This window comes from Ipomoea triloba, chromosome 15 (assembly GCF_003576645.1).
Source record: "Ipomoea triloba cultivar NCNSP0323 chromosome 15, ASM357664v1".
NCBI classification, from domain to species: Eukaryota; Viridiplantae; Streptophyta; class Magnoliopsida; order Solanales; family Convolvulaceae; genus Ipomoea; species Ipomoea triloba.
Window position 1 is genome coordinate 13,080,595 of NC_044930.1, and position 17,267 is coordinate 13,097,861.

A 17,267-nucleotide genomic window follows, 5' to 3' on the forward strand; every position below is an offset into this window, starting at 1 on the left:
TTTCAAAATTGATTCAAGTAAATGACACAAGTGTAAAAACTAAATTTATGCAATCTTCTTGGTATCTTATCATGGGTGCACGGTGAGCAATTCCCGACCCGGTCCAACCAATAAAAGTCCCAACCTTACCAAACGAGAGTACTGTGAGTTCATCATTGGACACTCCGACCAAGAACACTTCTACAGGATGAGCATGTAAGGAGTCATGACCCACGTGTATTAGTTTGCAAGGCCACTGACTTTCCCAGTGCATGTAGAACACGTGGCGGGCATTCTAGACGCCCGACATGTGTTCCCCTCTACTCCCTTATAAATAGAGTCTCCAGTACCAAGCTTTTTCTCTCCTAAATCTACAATCAAAATTGTGGACCCATAAAAAAGGTTGAAAAAATTTCAAATTGATATGGAGAAGAGTTTTTATGATTGAGTGAGTTTTCAAAAAAAAATAATTGAGTGAGATAGTGGACGCTGAAGTGGATGCTGAGGTGGATGCTGGGGCCCACAAAAAACTGGAGAAAAAACCCCACTGATAAGGATGCTCTAAAAGTAATGGTTTGTGTTTCTAATTCTAATTTCAAATACACGAATTGAAATGATAATATTAAAAACAATTTTATTCGAACATTAAAATAAAACAAAAATTATAATATCAAAATACACAAGTGATGCGAAATCATGATCAATCCTTCGATTTTCCTTGGTGGTACTTCAATTCCCACCAATCTTAGGAGTGATCATCATCATCACCACCACAATTCACAACACAATAAGATCTGAGCTTCAAGCTAAGCCCTAGCTAATTTGGGTTTTGCCTTAATATGTGCCCTAATTTAATTTGTTTGGACACTAATCTGCAGATGAAAAAGCTGGTTACTCCATCCATCTCGATCAGCACTCTCCAGCTTCTGTTTTCTCTGCATCATTTTCCTTCAATTTGTTGTTATCTTCTACATTAATCATCACCTGCAACTCATTCTTCTTTCCCCACAACACAATGTAGAGTCCCACCACAATCAGGATTGATCCCACCACTCTGCAATCCAATACAAAAATATTAAAACATCTTTTTCTTTCTTGAGGCCATACAAATTAAAAGAAGAGATTTATATGGATCGGATCGGACCAGATCATCTTTCCTAAAGTTAATGGAATTTTTCTACATGGGTGCAATTCAAAAATAGGAATTTTCGGGCAATCCCAGTCAATTTGATTTGACTTGGTAATTATAAAGTTACATGTTTAGCTCCCTGTTTGAGTCGGTCAGCTATAATATTATTTCCGAGTTAAATTAAATTTGTTATAATATTATTTTGTATGTATGGTGTGCCTCCATGGGAAATTTAGTTAGTTTTTAGATGGATCATTATTGGAGCTGTGTGGACCATACTATCAAATAATGCACATTATTTGTGTACTGAATGTACACTATTTTGTATAATGTACATTTTGTTATGGTCCACTGCCGTGTAGCGGGAGGAAATTTTCCTTTTTTTTTTAGTACTACTGACTCTGTTACAATGTAGTATCTGTGACGAGTCAACAGTCTCGAACCCACTCCCATCATTTATGTGGGAGTGTTAATCGGGACACCGGATGCCACTTGACCACAAGGTCTTTGGCTTTTCAGGCAAAAAATTAAGAAGAGTTAATATGATTGATAATTTTGCGTGTACTTACGTGCCGGTATATATTTTTTCGCGAAGAAAAGCCCAGCTTAAAATGGCAGTAAGGACAAGCAACAAAGGGTTGAACACCGCAACATATAAAGGGCCTTTCCTCTCTATACACCATGAAGTGAGGCAGATTGCAAGGGCAGAATACACAAGTCCCTAACAAAATAAGAAACGACAGATATTCAATGTAACCAATAAGAAATAAAGTATACAGGGCCAAATGCCAGCTGATGGATATATTAGAAATTGGACCGAAGCCAACCGACTCAGAGGTGCGGACCAGGAGTGACGTGGATGGATCCGGCACTCCGAGGTAGAGCCCCGTGCTCAACCCGAGTGGCCTAGGGCGAGCTCATGCTTGGGCCTCGGCCAAGTGCCTTGGCTAGGGTGCACGGTCAAGGCCGAGGGGTACTCGACTGGGGTGTCGAGGGATGCTCGGCTAGGGGTGCCGGGGGGTGCTCGGTCGGGCGCGGTCCAAGTTTGTTGCAACCACCCCTTTTTCGCGCGATGGTTAGGAGGCTAGCTAGTATATAAGCCTAGTCCTTTGTCCTATCAAGGCATCATGAAAACACTTGTAATAACAGTACTCACTTCTCGTAATTATTTTACAGCAATCTATCAATACACTTGTCTCTGTGACTTAACACTATCTCTCGTGTTATTGATTTTGTTATTACATTACCCATTTCATATCCGTATTCTCTTATCTCTTAATTATCGAGTTTATTAATTCAGACCCCCGGTTAATTAAATCCATTAAGGACTAACCGAACCAATGAGTTAAGTCCGTGTGGGCAAATGCCCATACTGAAGCAAGAGCTAAGCTCAGTAAATAGGGTCAAATGCTGGTGGACACAAGAAATGTGTCCACTTTAAACATAATCCTCACATTGCCGCTATTGAGGTTCAAGCCTTACTTTCTTCTCTCAAATACTGAACTAATGAGCAAAGTCCGTGCGGGCAAAATTTGGGCCCGTAGAGTTTAACACAATATATAGTCACCAAAATTAATCTTACATTGTAAGTTGTGGAGACAGCTCTCATGGGAGTCAAAATCCAATCAGAAACGCTGTGATCAACGCACAAGGCAATTATCACACACTGAAAAAATGCCACCAAACATGCTAAAGCTGTGCTAGAGTATGGAGCTCCATACTGCTTACTCAACTTTGCCTAATTTAAAAAACAAAACAAAAAAACACTAAAAGTATTAATAAAAGGAAATATAATTGAGTTTATATCTTTTCGTACACTTTTTTTTTTGGGTTTTCAAATATTTAATTAACCCAATATTAATAGAAGTAAAAGCTCACAGGTCCGCGCCCTAGAGCCACTGTGAAAGTAAATCGTAAGAGTTTTTATTTGTGAAAACAAAGTAAAAGTTTGAAGAATAATTGTTTGAGCTCACTTGGGTAATTAGGAAGGCAGTATATGCACAACAGCTGAGAATGACCATAATAGGTCCCAAAATGACATTGCCATGGCTGCTAGAAGTATTCTTGTCCACTGTATTTTTTGCATATTTCCAGTTAATGGAGGACTGGCCGATAACCACGGGTCCCCTGTACAACGTTAGCAACATCGCCCCACCAATGCATATTAGGGTCCCAAAAACCTTTGCTTGTCCACCCTTCGTTCTTAGACCCACGCTTTCAAGTCTTCCAAAACAAATAAATTAATTTTAAAATTTAAATTTTCTACAATTAATCATTTTGCAACTGTCAATTTAGTCCATATTTTTCAATTTAAATGAATTTGAGCCTCGAATTATTTTAAATTCTGTCAATTTAATCCCTTCGTCACTATGTCATCATTCAGTCGTTAGTTGTCCTTATTTGAGTACCCGAAAAGTAAACTTACTTCTCAGCTAGGTCAAAAAGTAGACTTTGCATGTAACTGGAAGGTATGTTTCATACCGCCGAGAGGTGCTTCTGACACTTCTTAGTTGTGTCCGAGAAGTGCGCACTCAAATAAAGGCAACTAATGACTGAGTGATAGAATAATGCCAAAGGAATTTAATTGATGAAATTTAAAATAATTGAAGAATCAAATTCGTTCAAATTAATAAATAGGTACTAAATTGACAATGATAAAATAATTGAGAGACAAAAACAGTAATTTTTACATAAATAAATGAAGTTACCTAAACAGGACTGCAGCAATAAATGTGATTGCGGGTATTAAGTTTGCCAAAGCAGATGCAACAGTTGGAGTGGAATTGTTTAGGCCTACAAAGTAGGCGATTTGGTCCCCTGTAAGCCTGCACATTTGTGGCAACACAATATATGTGTCGTACGACGTCGTAATCGTCGAAACAATGAAACTTCATTATACTTTGAGACATAATTTGCTTGAATTTATTTCGTAGAATTTAATCAATTTATAACCTATTTTAAACTACAAATAAACTATAAGCATAAAATATTGGGATTGTGGAACTTAAAATAATAGTTTATTTTGAAACGCTAATAGATTAATAGTTTTTCAAAATAAGCTCATGAATTTTTTACTTTTTCTTTTATTAATTTACAAAAATGACATCATCTACCATTCATTAATCAAAATCTTGATATCTTAGTTTATCTTTTTATATCTTTTTATATTTATTAATTAATTTAACAATTAACTTTATCAAACACTTTAATTTCAATTAGTTAACTTATTAGCTATTAGTTTTTCAACTTCCAGCTAACTTTTTAGCTAGGAATAATAAACAGAGCCAAGATCAAAATAAAAATCAATTCTTTTGTCCATTCAAATTATGGGTTATTGATAATACTTATAAAGAATTAATTCCATTTTTTGTTCTGGATTTATAAGTGTCAGTCTACTTTTAGTCCTTTTTTATTAAAACATCATCATTTGGTCCTAGTATTATTGTGGCATAACCATTTTTAGTCCTCCGTCAAGAAAAATCATTGAAATGCCGTTAAATACAAGGGTATTTCAATTTTTTAATACAAAGTAGATTGATTGACCAACTATATTTTTTATGTTTATTTTTTTGAAAAAAAAAATCAAAATTGAAGATTGAAATGCTCTTGTATTTGACGAAATTTAAACTATTTTGTTGATGGAGGACCAAAAATAGTCATGCCACAATAATACTAAGATCAAAAGTGAATGTTTTGAAAAAAAAAAAAAAAACTAAAAATAGACTGTCACTTATAAATCTATGACCAAAAATAAAATTAACTCTTTTTTTCGAACACATAAATATATGAGTAATTCTGATCATTCCTTTCAAAATTTTAATTTCCTTCCTAATACAACATTATTTGATTTAATTTTTCATTACAAATTGATAGTGCCGGTCAGTTGATTGGCAATCAATGAGTATAAGTCACACGCCATCCACATCAGGAGTGAATTTATGAGGGGTAAAAATCATTTTCTATATTTATGTTAATGCTATTTTAGTAAAAAAAAAAAATGTAAAACATACCCAAAGGTGGATGCCAAAAAGATCTGGAAAAATATCTTGGGTGTCATTTTAGGCCTTGATTTCCTGCAATAAGATTGACGCAAAAAGCTAGCCCAATCAAGAAGCTGAATCTATTAAAAAAAACATAAATTTCTCTTTTTGCTGAGTGTTGATTATTCAACTGGCAAAAGAATATACGGTAAAGTAATCTTAATAATAAAAAAAAGTAAAATTAATAAAAGAGGCCACTGATCATTATTGAGTATTCTTAAAATATAATCGAAGTGCATGCTATCATTGATTAATATTACTTTTTCAATCAACAATAATCATTTCAGATAATTAGTTTTGCCACAAGCAATAACATAAGTTTAGGCAAAGATATTATTCTGTTTTAGGTACGTACAGAGCATATATATATATATATATATATATATATATATATATATATATTAATAACTTTAATAAGGATTCATGGTGTACTTTACACTATCATTAATATAATAACAGCCTTTTGAATTTCAAACTTTAATTTGAGTTAGTTGAATTTCAAGGGTATAATTAATACCGATACACGCAACTGGACTTATTTATACTCTTACAGTATGTTTGGTTGGAATGAAGGAATTGTGAAAGAAATAAATTGTAATTCTGTGAAAAAGAAAATAAGGTGAGAATAAAGTCTGAATTCAAATTACGTTTTTCGTAGGCAGAAATTTATGAGAATTGAAAAGAAATGACTAAAATGCCCTTAATAATAATAACAATAAAAGGTAATATTGTAAGTTCATCTTTTTTTTTTTTACTTTCCATCTATACCACCGAATTGAAATTCTTAGGGGGAGCCCTATGAATTTTAATTCCCAAAATGGAGGGAATTGCAATTTCCTCCAATGAAATAATATAATTGGGCTTCCCAAAGATTAGGCTATAGTTGAATTACTACTCTAGCCTACCAATTAGGTCCTTATAATTGTTTGTAGAGGGTATATATTAGTGGAGAAAATACTTTGGTCCTGTTCGGTAAATGGCTATTAGCTAATTGGGTTAGCTGTTTGAGTTAGAAGGTATAATTAGTTAATAATATTAGCTGATTGTAATAAGTTGTTTGATAGATTAGCTGTTAGCTGATAGCTGTTTAGTATAATTTCTTTTCTCAAAAAGCTAATTGAAAAGGCTATTTTGAGTAGCTTTTTGAATTTTAATATTTTATAGTTACAAAAAACTTATTAACCAAACAACTAATAGTGATCAAATAAGCCAAAATTGACTGATAGGCCGATTATTTACCAAACTGGACCTTTATATAATAAAAATATGTAGGATGATATTATACCTCTCCAAGAAATAAGCCAAGGGAGCGAGGGCAATGGTGGCGAACATTTGCTGGTAAGCTATGTGGATGAAGGGATTCATGCCGGCGCCCATCACCGCCGTCGCTACGATGTTCATTCCGGCATATCCTAGTTGAACTATCACCATAACAAACAAAGGCAAGAAATTACTGCACCCCATTATATTATACAACTTTATATATTATTCCTCAGTTAAACTCTTGTATTTTCTTGAAGAAAAAATCAAAGCTATGATATTTGAAGATATTGATGTGTATAATATATAGAATATAATGAAGCAAGAGATGGAAGAATATATAGTATAGCTTTGGTTTTAGGCTATATATGTTGCAGTATGCAACAGATAGAATATATTTAATGAAGTGAAGAAGTGATCGATAACTTGTTTGGAGCGAGGAATGGTGTGCTATTTATAAATGGAGAATTCGATCAAAAGGTTGTGTATAGTGATTGCTGACAAGAAATTGGGAAGATGATGAATCTTTTTCATGGGTCATCACGTGGGTTTTAAGAAAAATGTCTATATTTAAAATTAAAGAGAGTAAAATTTGAGAGTCTACATAATAATTTCCATCATACAGAGAACTTTTATGTCTTACGGGAGGTGGTGGGTTCGAGCCTCAGTGGAGGCAATACTGACTCTTGTGCTTCAATAGGTTGAAAAAGTAGTTATGAACAGATACTGCATTGTAATAGAGTTAGTAGTATTCAAAAAAAATATTGCCTAACATGCATATAAAATTTCTTTAAAAACAGGAGTGTATTCAATCATGACATTTGTAGACTTTTAAAATGAGAGATTTTAATAAATTTTTATTGACTTTCATAGAGTCGTTCAAAACTTTTTTAAAGTAAAAATAATATTATTTCATATTTTGAGAGGAAGATTGTAAAGTTTAGGAGAGATCAGAGAAAAAAATTGGTAGAATTTATTATTGAATTTAGGTATAAAGTTTATAAAGTTTCAATATGGAGAAAAAAAATAGAGTTTAAATAGAGGGAAAACCTTCCGAGTTAGCAAAAAGAAAACTTTGAAACCTTAGGACTGATGGTTGGATTTCAACTATTTATATTTGAGAAAGAAATGTGTACAAAAGTTCTAAAATTAAAAAGTCTATACATATTCATAACTTTTTGATTATCATATGACTTTTAAAGACTTTTTAAAAGTCTTAATTAAATACCACACGACTTTTAAAAATTTTTAAAGATCTTGACTAAATATTGCCTGACTTTTAAATATTTACTAAAAGTTTGAATATAATAATACCTTTAAATTTTTAAAGTTTCTAAAAAATTTTAAAATTTTATGAAAGTCATGATTGAACTCCTAATATGTATATAGGTAATGGACAAAAGTAAGTGCACAACATAGTTAATTACTTAATGTCAAAAATTATAATTATATTAAAATAATTCAAAAAATAATAAATAAATATATAATACAAACCACTAGTTTGGAGGGATGGTGTGCTATATATAAAGTGTAGTATAGTGATTGCTGACAAGAAATTGGGAATATGATAAATCTTTTATAGTACCTATAATCAATCATACATAGAAGACGGCAGTAATTTTTAAGGGATACTTATGTCATTCTTGAATTTTACGTCACCTAACATGCATATAACATTTCTTTTTAAAACTTAATGGGTAAAGTGTTTAAAAGTGACGTCGTATAATAATTTTATTTTAAAAAATAAATTAGCGACGTTGGTTTTTAATAAAAATCAATGTCGTAAATTGAATTTTAAAAATTTTAAAAAAATATTGATTTTTGTAACAGATGTCGTATCATTTATATATTTATTACGTCTGCTAGATCGACGTAAAAAAAATCGACGTTAAAAGTGTTATTTGTAGTAGTGATATTAAAATTATGATAATATTAAAAAATAATACATAATACAAACCGCATTATTTATATTATATTAAAATAATTAATTATTAGCTCAATTTTTATGTTTATTCTAAGAATTGATTTTGGTGTGTTTGAAAATCTTGAAAATGATTTATGAAAATCATTTTTTCAGGTTTCAAATGTTTGGCCAGAGGAGAAAATAAGGTAAACGAAAAATGTGAGTCAATAGAAAATGGGCATGTTTTTTTGGAAAATGACTTCTTTTTTGGGGAAGTCGTTTTCCAAGTCTCTCTACCACGCCTATGTTGCTTCTCTCTACCAAACCAAGCCCTGCCCTCTACCATGCTTCTGCTGATCTACCAGAACAAGCTACCAGAAACCAGTCATTGAAAAACAGTCTCGCCGACTAGTCTTCTATGCGACACCAGTCTGGCCGACTGGTTTCCGATGAGTGATTTTGCTATCTCGATTCTAACTAGGGATGGCAACGGGGCGGGGCAGGGGCGGGGAATGGGGTCCCCGTCCCCGTCCCCGAAATAGCTCCTCGTCCCCCGACCCCGTCCCATTCCCCGGCGGGGATGGGGAATAACTCCCCATCCCCATTCCTATGGGGATTTTTCGGAGACGGGGAATCCCCGTCCCGTTTTTTTGATTATGTCAATGAAAAACAAAAAGAGACTAATATTATTAAAAATTTAAATTGTTAAGCCTAGGTTGAATCCATACTGTATATTTGTTATTTTGTCTAAATATAAATTACAAAATACAACTAAATTACTAATCTATACTATCAACCAAAAATACAACTCAAATCACACATACTTTTTTTTTCCAGCAAATTTACAGGGTCTTTCTCTCCATCCGTTTAACAGTCCAGAGTCCACCCAGGTTTGCTCTGAGAGTCGTCACTTGTGGGAACTGAACCCGAGTTCTCCCGAAATTCTTCTCCACAAAAAGAGCTCACTTGCCACTTGAGCTACCCCATTGGGTTCATTTCACACACACTGTCCCACACTCTCATTGTATTTAAAATATAAATTACTAAATGCAACTAAATCCAATAATCCATACTGTGGTTACTATCTATTATTTGTCTAAATATCAAATTACTAAATACAACTAAATGATTAATCATACTGTCAACCAAAAATACTACTCAAATCCCACATTCTCACGTACTGTCTCACACGCCCACTATTATATGAATTACTAAATACAAAATACAACTAAATACAACTAATCTAATAATTCATACAATATATTTGTCTAAATATAAATTACTAAATTCAACTAAATGATTAAATCACTAATAATAAGGGTTCTGATTATATATATATATACATATATATATATATATATATATATATATATATATATATATATATATATATATATATATATATATATAATTATATATAATATACGGAGAATCGGGGATCGGGGTCGGGGCGGGAAATGCCCTCCCCGTCCCCGGCAGGGATGGGGAAATCCTCCCCATCCCCGCCCCCGTTCCCCGAAAAAATTCCCCGAACCCGCCCCTGTCGGGGCGGGGATCGGTTTTCCCCATCGGGGCGGGTTGAATTGCCATCCCTAATTCTAACTATTTTTATATTCTAAATAAAATATTTAAAATGTTTATTATACAATTCTACTTATTTTCAGGAAATGAACCAAACACATAAAGACAGTTTTCTGCCGTGCAACTAAACACTGGAAATGAAAATGTTTTCTAAAAAATGACTCATTTTCTAGAAAATATTTTCTAGAAGTCATTTTCCAGCCTCTCAAACAGATCCTAAGTATAATTTGATAAATTTATTTAGAGTCCGTTTGGAAACATGAAAAATGACTTCTGAAAGTTATTTTCTGAATTTTTGGTGTTTGGATATTCAAGGAAAATAATGTCTAAAAAGTGTTTATTCTAGTCAACAAAACAAAAAGGCTCAATGTGACAGAAAATGTCTTCCTAGTTTTTTTTGGCCAAAGACATTTTCCGGACTCCAGTTCACTCTTTTTTTAAAATTAGTTTTTGAATTATTATTACCACCACCACCAACAACAACAACAACAACAACTACAACAACAATAAGAATGACACCACCACCATCACCACTACCACACCACCAATACACTAGTACAAAACTGCTAATCCATGATCCTTGTACAAGGGTCGCGTATGGTGAGATAGCGAAAAGCTCATCCTTTCTGTCACCCTTTCTCTTCAGAAAGGGTCGCAGATTCATTATTTTATTTAATAATTAGCAACCGTTTCTATTATATATATATACACACACTGATATACACAACAATTAAATAGCAACAACAGTACACACCAAATAATATAAAATAAAATAAAATAACCCCAATCCAAATACAAAGTAAACAGTGACAAAGTAGAAAAATAAACATGATAATAAATATCAAAATTTATAATAATGTACAAAAGTCCCTCATCCAATATGCTAACTTACTAGTTTCTCTATGTGCATGAAAAAAAAAAGAAAAAAAAAGACAGTCACGCTGTTTTAGTATAATATACAATTATATTATACATATTACATAACGCTACAGTAATTCAAACAATTTGTTTATGACATTTAATACTTGTTTGATCTTAATTTTAAGAAGAAAAAAAAATCGTACTTTCAGTACATCAATTGTTCCTTGCCTACGAAGGTGAAACTTCTCCCCCTAAAGGCCTCAGACCCCATTCCGACAACATGGTAAAGCCGTAGAGGGGTAATCACGATAATTCAATGCTCTCTTAGATAAGAGGATCAGTGCTTAGTGTCCACAGTACAATGAGCTCACCATATTGTATTGTGCGTAACTTTCAGGTCTAGATCCTACGTTCTTATCCATAATCTATCACCTAAGTACCAACTAAGGGTGTGTTTGGTTTGCACATGAGAATCAGAATAATGGGAATGAAATGCTTGTTAATGGTAATGTATTTTTGTGGAAGTATTTTGCATGTTTGGTAGTAGCCAGTAGGGTATGGAATTGGAATAATTACCAATATTGTTGTTTAGTTATGTATAATCCTATAATGGGAATAAAGGTTTTAAAAATACAAAGACAAAAAATAAAGACAATATATCCTAAATATAAAGACATCCAAAGTTCTCACAAAAAAATAAATAAATGAATAAATAAAGACATCCAAAGTATCAATATGAACAAAAAAAAAAAAAATCTAAAAGTACTAATTCAAACTTTAAAAATCAAAGTACCAATTAGGAGATGAATAATGGGATGAAACCCTTATTTTATTAGGGAATGAGTTTTCTAATTAAGGAGGTAATCAAATCTCATAGTAGTGTTCTAGAAGCTTGTCAACCAAACAATAAAATGACTATGATTCCAATTCCTGATAGCTAAATCCATGAACCAAACACACCCTAAATTGTCTGTGCAAGCATCCATCAATTGTTCCTATATTATAAATCTAGTCTATCACTTTAAACTTTTACAAATGTAGGTTTTAATTGTTAAACAAGATATAAATTCAATTTCGATCTTAACTAATTGAATTATAAATATACATCATAAAACCCTAAATACTAATAAAGTTTGATGTCTTAATTAATCATGTGACTGTATTTACAATTCAATTTATAATTAAAAAAAAATCAAATTAATTATTGTAAAAAAATCAAATTAATTTTTAAAAATTGCAACAGCTGAACTAGACATCAATGTTTTGGTTACTCTTACAATTTTAAGGAATAGAATTGGAATTTCATTCTTTTGGAATATGTTAGGATTATGTTTGGTTTTTTTTGAAGGAATAGATTTTAAGAATTATATTCTAGTGTTATATATGTTGGATGAAGAAATTAAATAGAAATGCAATAATAAAAATTAAAAGACAAAATTACACACACACACACATATAAGTGAAAATACATGCCGCATGTAAAAAGAGAAAATTTATAGTTCATTTATTTTATGAGAAGATAAGCATATATTACTTTGTTAATGTATTTAATAAATATATACTTCTCTAAATCTATGTATGATTTATTATATTGTAAATCAGCTCCTTTTTTGTTTCCTTGTTGATTTATTCTCCATTTTTATTTCTTTCTTGGAAGTACTTGTGCTGTGATAAGAATAGGATTGAAAATTGAAGCTATTTTTTTAATAGTTTAGCTTTTGAACAATTGAAGCATTTTTTTTTTTGGTGTTGGTATTGAGCCACTTAGACCTACAACAAACAGAGTACCAAAATAGCCAAAAGCATAGGAAGGGTATTTTAATTTGTGATGAATGCATGCTTAGTAATTAATTACATCTGCAAATAATTTTGACTTTTGCCAATGATATTTTATTTTAATTTTATATAAATATTAAGAGCATCTATATTTTGCTGGAAATAATAACATAAAATAGCATTGTAAGTGGCTATTTTGTGGTACAAATATATGTGAGGTCTACTTTCAATTTGGGTCGGGTCAAAGTGGATTCAGGTTCTTGATAGTTAGATGAAGAGATTGATATATTGTACACTCAAAACGGATAATAGATGAATGAGAAATTGATTCTCAAAGTAGATCTATTTAAGTTGATCAATTAAGAAAGTAGAAGTCCTTGAAACAAGCACTTGTTCCACATTGAAAAAACAAGGAGATTTGCGCCACTATATATACAAGACCCCTTTAAAAAGACATTGAATTGTATAGTATAGAGGGCTCTCTCTCTCGCACGCAACGCAATCGTTATACCGTTATACCGTGGACCAAGGTACACATTGGAAGGAATTCATTATCTAGAATACACGGAACAACGTATACCGTGGACCAAGGTGAAACAAAAAACAATCATTATACCGTGGACCAATGTGTACCTAGACGCGAATCAACGTCGTTTAGATACAAGGTGCACGGTGTAATTTGTGCCTACACAAGGGAGGGGTGTGGTGCAAATCAAATCTCAAAATGCCCATAAAAAAAACAAAAAACTTGACTCATGCTCATCTTTTTGTAGGATTATATTCCCAACATATCTAAGCATCAAATCAAATCAAATTTTAGTTTTGAGTGACTTATATATACTTGCACAGTGAAACATATGTTATTCCTGCACATGATTCATCTCTTCTTAGTATAATACGGACATATTCTTTAATTTATCATAAATTCCTTATTGGGTAGATGCATGTTCGAACTTTGTTTTGGTCAATAACATTTCACATGCATGTCTATGTATTTACTAAGCTCTTTAGGTTTGGCAGACACTGAACATCATAGGTTTGGCAAATTTGCGGCACTGAACATCATGGAATGTACAACTCCCCTTTTTCAAAATGATGACAATTGAAACAAGAGCGGTTTGGTTGGATATAGTTGTAATTCAATTACAGTATAATTTTTTGGCCACCTAAACTACCGTGTTTGATTGAGGGAAATTGCAATTCTACCGAATTATATTTCCTCATTTTGTTGAATTGCAATTTATAACCTTCCCATATGAATTGCACTTCTGGAGAAAAAGGCTTTTTTATCCTTGATTATTATTAGTATTATTATTACATAAGGATTAGTCTTTATACCACTTATTCCTTTCTCATTCCCAATAATTCTATTCTTCCATACCAAACAATGTAATTTGAATTCATACTACATTCTCACCTTATTCTTTTTCTACCGAATTACAATTCATTTCCCCGATTATTATTAGTATTATTATTATTATTATTATTATTTGAGTACTAATTCTAGACACAGAGATGTCATTGAACTACAAGCTACCAATAATTATTGTGTGGACCATACTATCAAATAATGTACTTTTAATATATTAAAAATGTAAATTGTATTTTAGAAAAATACATTATTTGATTACTGAGAGTACATTATTTTATATAATGTTAATTCAGTACACGAATAATATAATATACTTTTAGTATATTAAAAATGTACATTTTATTATGGTCCACACAATAAATTGCCACAAGCTACTTGGCAGGCTCTTATTTCTTATCTTAATTAAGATATTTGAGAGTTTCAAAAAAAAAAAAAAAAGATATATGAGAAAAATATGCACTATGCTGGGCCTAATAATGGAGAGTGGAGTTTCAAATAATTGGTTTCGATTTTAATGTAGTTTGCTTTGTGCATATAGTGACAGGATAAAGGTACTTTTAGGGTTTTAATTGTGTAATACAGTGTTACCTTTCGCTTTAGCATTAAAAGATGGCTTTCATCAATTTGTGTAGCTTTTTCTTAACGTTGCGTTCCGCCAGACTTTTGGTTCTTAACTATACTTGTATTTTTGCTTTAAATTATTTACTTTAATTTATTTCAATTTTAAAATTATTTCATGTTTAGGGTGTGTTTGGTAACTCGTAAAATGATTTTCGGAAAATGTTTTTTAAGTTTTCAGTATTTTGCAAAGTCCGGAAAATACGGTCAACGGAAAATCAGTTTTTTTTTTTTTTCGGAAACTGACTTACGGAATTTTTTTCCATAAGTCATGTTCCGGAATCGCCAAAATGGTCGTTTCACATGTTCTCGACCAAAATCAAGCCATATCACCCATGGCCATGGACCAAGGAGGTGGGAAAACTGCCGGAAACCTGTCGGTTATACGTTTTTTTTAATAAATAACATTATTTTAATATTATTATAATTTTTATATTTTAAATAAAATAATTACAATGTTTAATTATACAATTCTACCCATTTTTCAGAAAATGAACAAACCACACAAAGACAGTTTTCCAAAATATATCCAAACACTGGAAATGAAACTATTTTTCCAAAAATAACTCATTTTCCTGCTTTCCAAACGGACCCTTAGTTTAGAACACTTTTAAATAGAGTTTGTAATAATTTTTTTTTGAGTACTATTGACTCAGTTACAATGCAGTATCTATTCATAGCTACTTTCTCAACCTACTGAAGCACAAAGACTCAATATCGCCTCCACTGAGTCTCAAACTCACCCCTATATGGGAGTGCAATCGGGTGCCACTAGACCATAAGGTCTTGACAAATTCAGTTTGTATAGTATTCACAAAACAATACTCCGTAACAATTTAGTTTGCTAGGCTTCTTCTCCGGCACACAAGTTATATCATGTATCAAAGTCTACCTTGCATTCTAGACCTTGGTCCAAAATAACCTTCAAATTCTATATCTATAGTTGACATATTCTGAATCTTCAGTTTACAATTTATGTACCTGTAAATATCATATTATGTGTTAACAATTATCAAGTTATTTATTTAAATGTACAGAAACCGTTAACTATAGGTATATAATTTTTGTATTAGGATTTAGAATGCAATATGAACCCTGATGCATGGTATAACAATTGTTTTTCTGCACGGTAAATTTCCCAATAATAATGGTATTTTCACATGCAATCAACTTTAATTTTTTCATTTGTAATCGTGGATTTTTTTAAAAAAATTCACTTCTAGTTTAAAAATACTCAAAATTTGATATAATTTTGCCATAAACTTCACCCTACTGTTATAAAGGGTACGTAATTTGAATATTTTAAACTAAGGGCCTGCGCGCCCTGCTCGTGCCGCGCGCGCCAAGCACGCGCGCCCCGTGCAAGCAGTCGCTGGGGTGGCGGCACGACCCGCAGCCACCCTAGGCGACTAGGCACGCCACGCCACTAGGGCACATGGGGTGCGACTAGCGTCCTCGGGGCGCCTCAGCCTTGGGCGGCGAGCGCGCCTGCCAGCGCCGCCTCTGGCGCATCGACGGCGGCTCGGTACCCCTTTCTCTACTTTGCACCGGTGGGTCTTCCGCTTTGCACCCCTCCTTTCATGCCCGCCTCTCCTCCTTCCGTATTCATCCCCATTCCTTCCTTAGCCGCCACTCCTCCTTCCATATCTATCCCATCTCCTTACATACTTTGCACCCCTCCTTCCATGCCAACCACTCCTCTTTCCATATCCATACCCCCTCCTTCCTTAGCCGGCACTCCTCCTTCCATATCCATCCCCCCTCCTTCTTTAGCCGCCACTCCACCTTCCCTTTTAGCCCGACAAGGTTTGGGCCAACCTCTTTAACCTCTTTCACTATCCCCGGCCACTTGGTTCAAGGCATATCCAATAAAATATGCTTCGGGGTCCCATGGCTCCATCATTACTATAACAAAATAGAAAAAGTGAAAAATAGACCACTGAACTTATTATTTTTGTATAATTAGGTCACTAAACTTAAAAGTGTGCAATGGAACCAAGAAACAAATAAAATATGTGTAATTGAGACATTTAAAAACAATTCTTTTAATGCAATTTGGGTTGATCATATTTCAATATTTCCTCCAACTAGTGTGGCAAAGAAAAAAGGCTACTCTTAATACATACCGTATAAACAATATGATCAAATTTTACAAGAAAAATTTGGAAAATTATTCAATTACACATACTTTGCTTGTTTAATGATTCGATTATATATATATATATATATATATATATATATATATATATATATATATATATATATATATATATAGTCATAATCAGGTGTGGTCGCGTCTTAACCTGCGGTAAGTGCGACCGCACAACTATGTATACAGATATACACCACTCAATGTTAAAAAATGCACCACACAAATATGCACCGTTAGGTACGCATCACCAAAAAACACACCACTAGGAATGCAAATATACACCACATAGTGTTAGGAAATGCACCATTAAGGGCAGGGTAGTTATGGTGCATTATTTTGGGTGTGTGGTGTGTTTTTTAGTATTTTTGTGTATTTTTATTGTGGTGCATTTTCTAACATTGAATGGTGTATATTTGTATACATAGTGGTGTATTTTGCATTGACCGCAAGGGACGGGCGCGACCACATTTGAATAGAAATATATATATATATATATATATATATATATATATATATATATATATATATATATATATATATATATATATATATATATATATATATATATATATATATATATATATATATATATATAT

The 17,267-nt window shown here is 32.6% G+C and overlaps 1 protein-coding gene across 1 annotated transcript; it reads right to left on the reverse strand.

Moving 5' to 3' along the window:
* Positions 1–587: 587 nt before the first annotated feature.
* Positions 588–6,818, reverse strand: LOC116006118 (WAT1-related protein At1g09380-like). Its single transcript, XM_031246396.1, has 7 exons — positions 6,434–6,818; positions 5,119–5,181; positions 3,817–3,933; positions 3,082–3,331; positions 2,691–2,846; positions 1,678–1,829; positions 588–1,033 (listed from the first exon to the last, which is right to left on the reverse strand). The coding sequence occupies exons 1-7, from the start codon at positions 6,610–6,612 to the stop codon at positions 889–891; spliced, it is 1,062 nt and encodes a 353-aa protein (XP_031102256.1). The 5' UTR covers positions 6,613–6,818; the 3' UTR covers positions 588–888.
* Between the last annotated feature and the right edge of the window lie 10,449 nt (positions 6,819–17,267).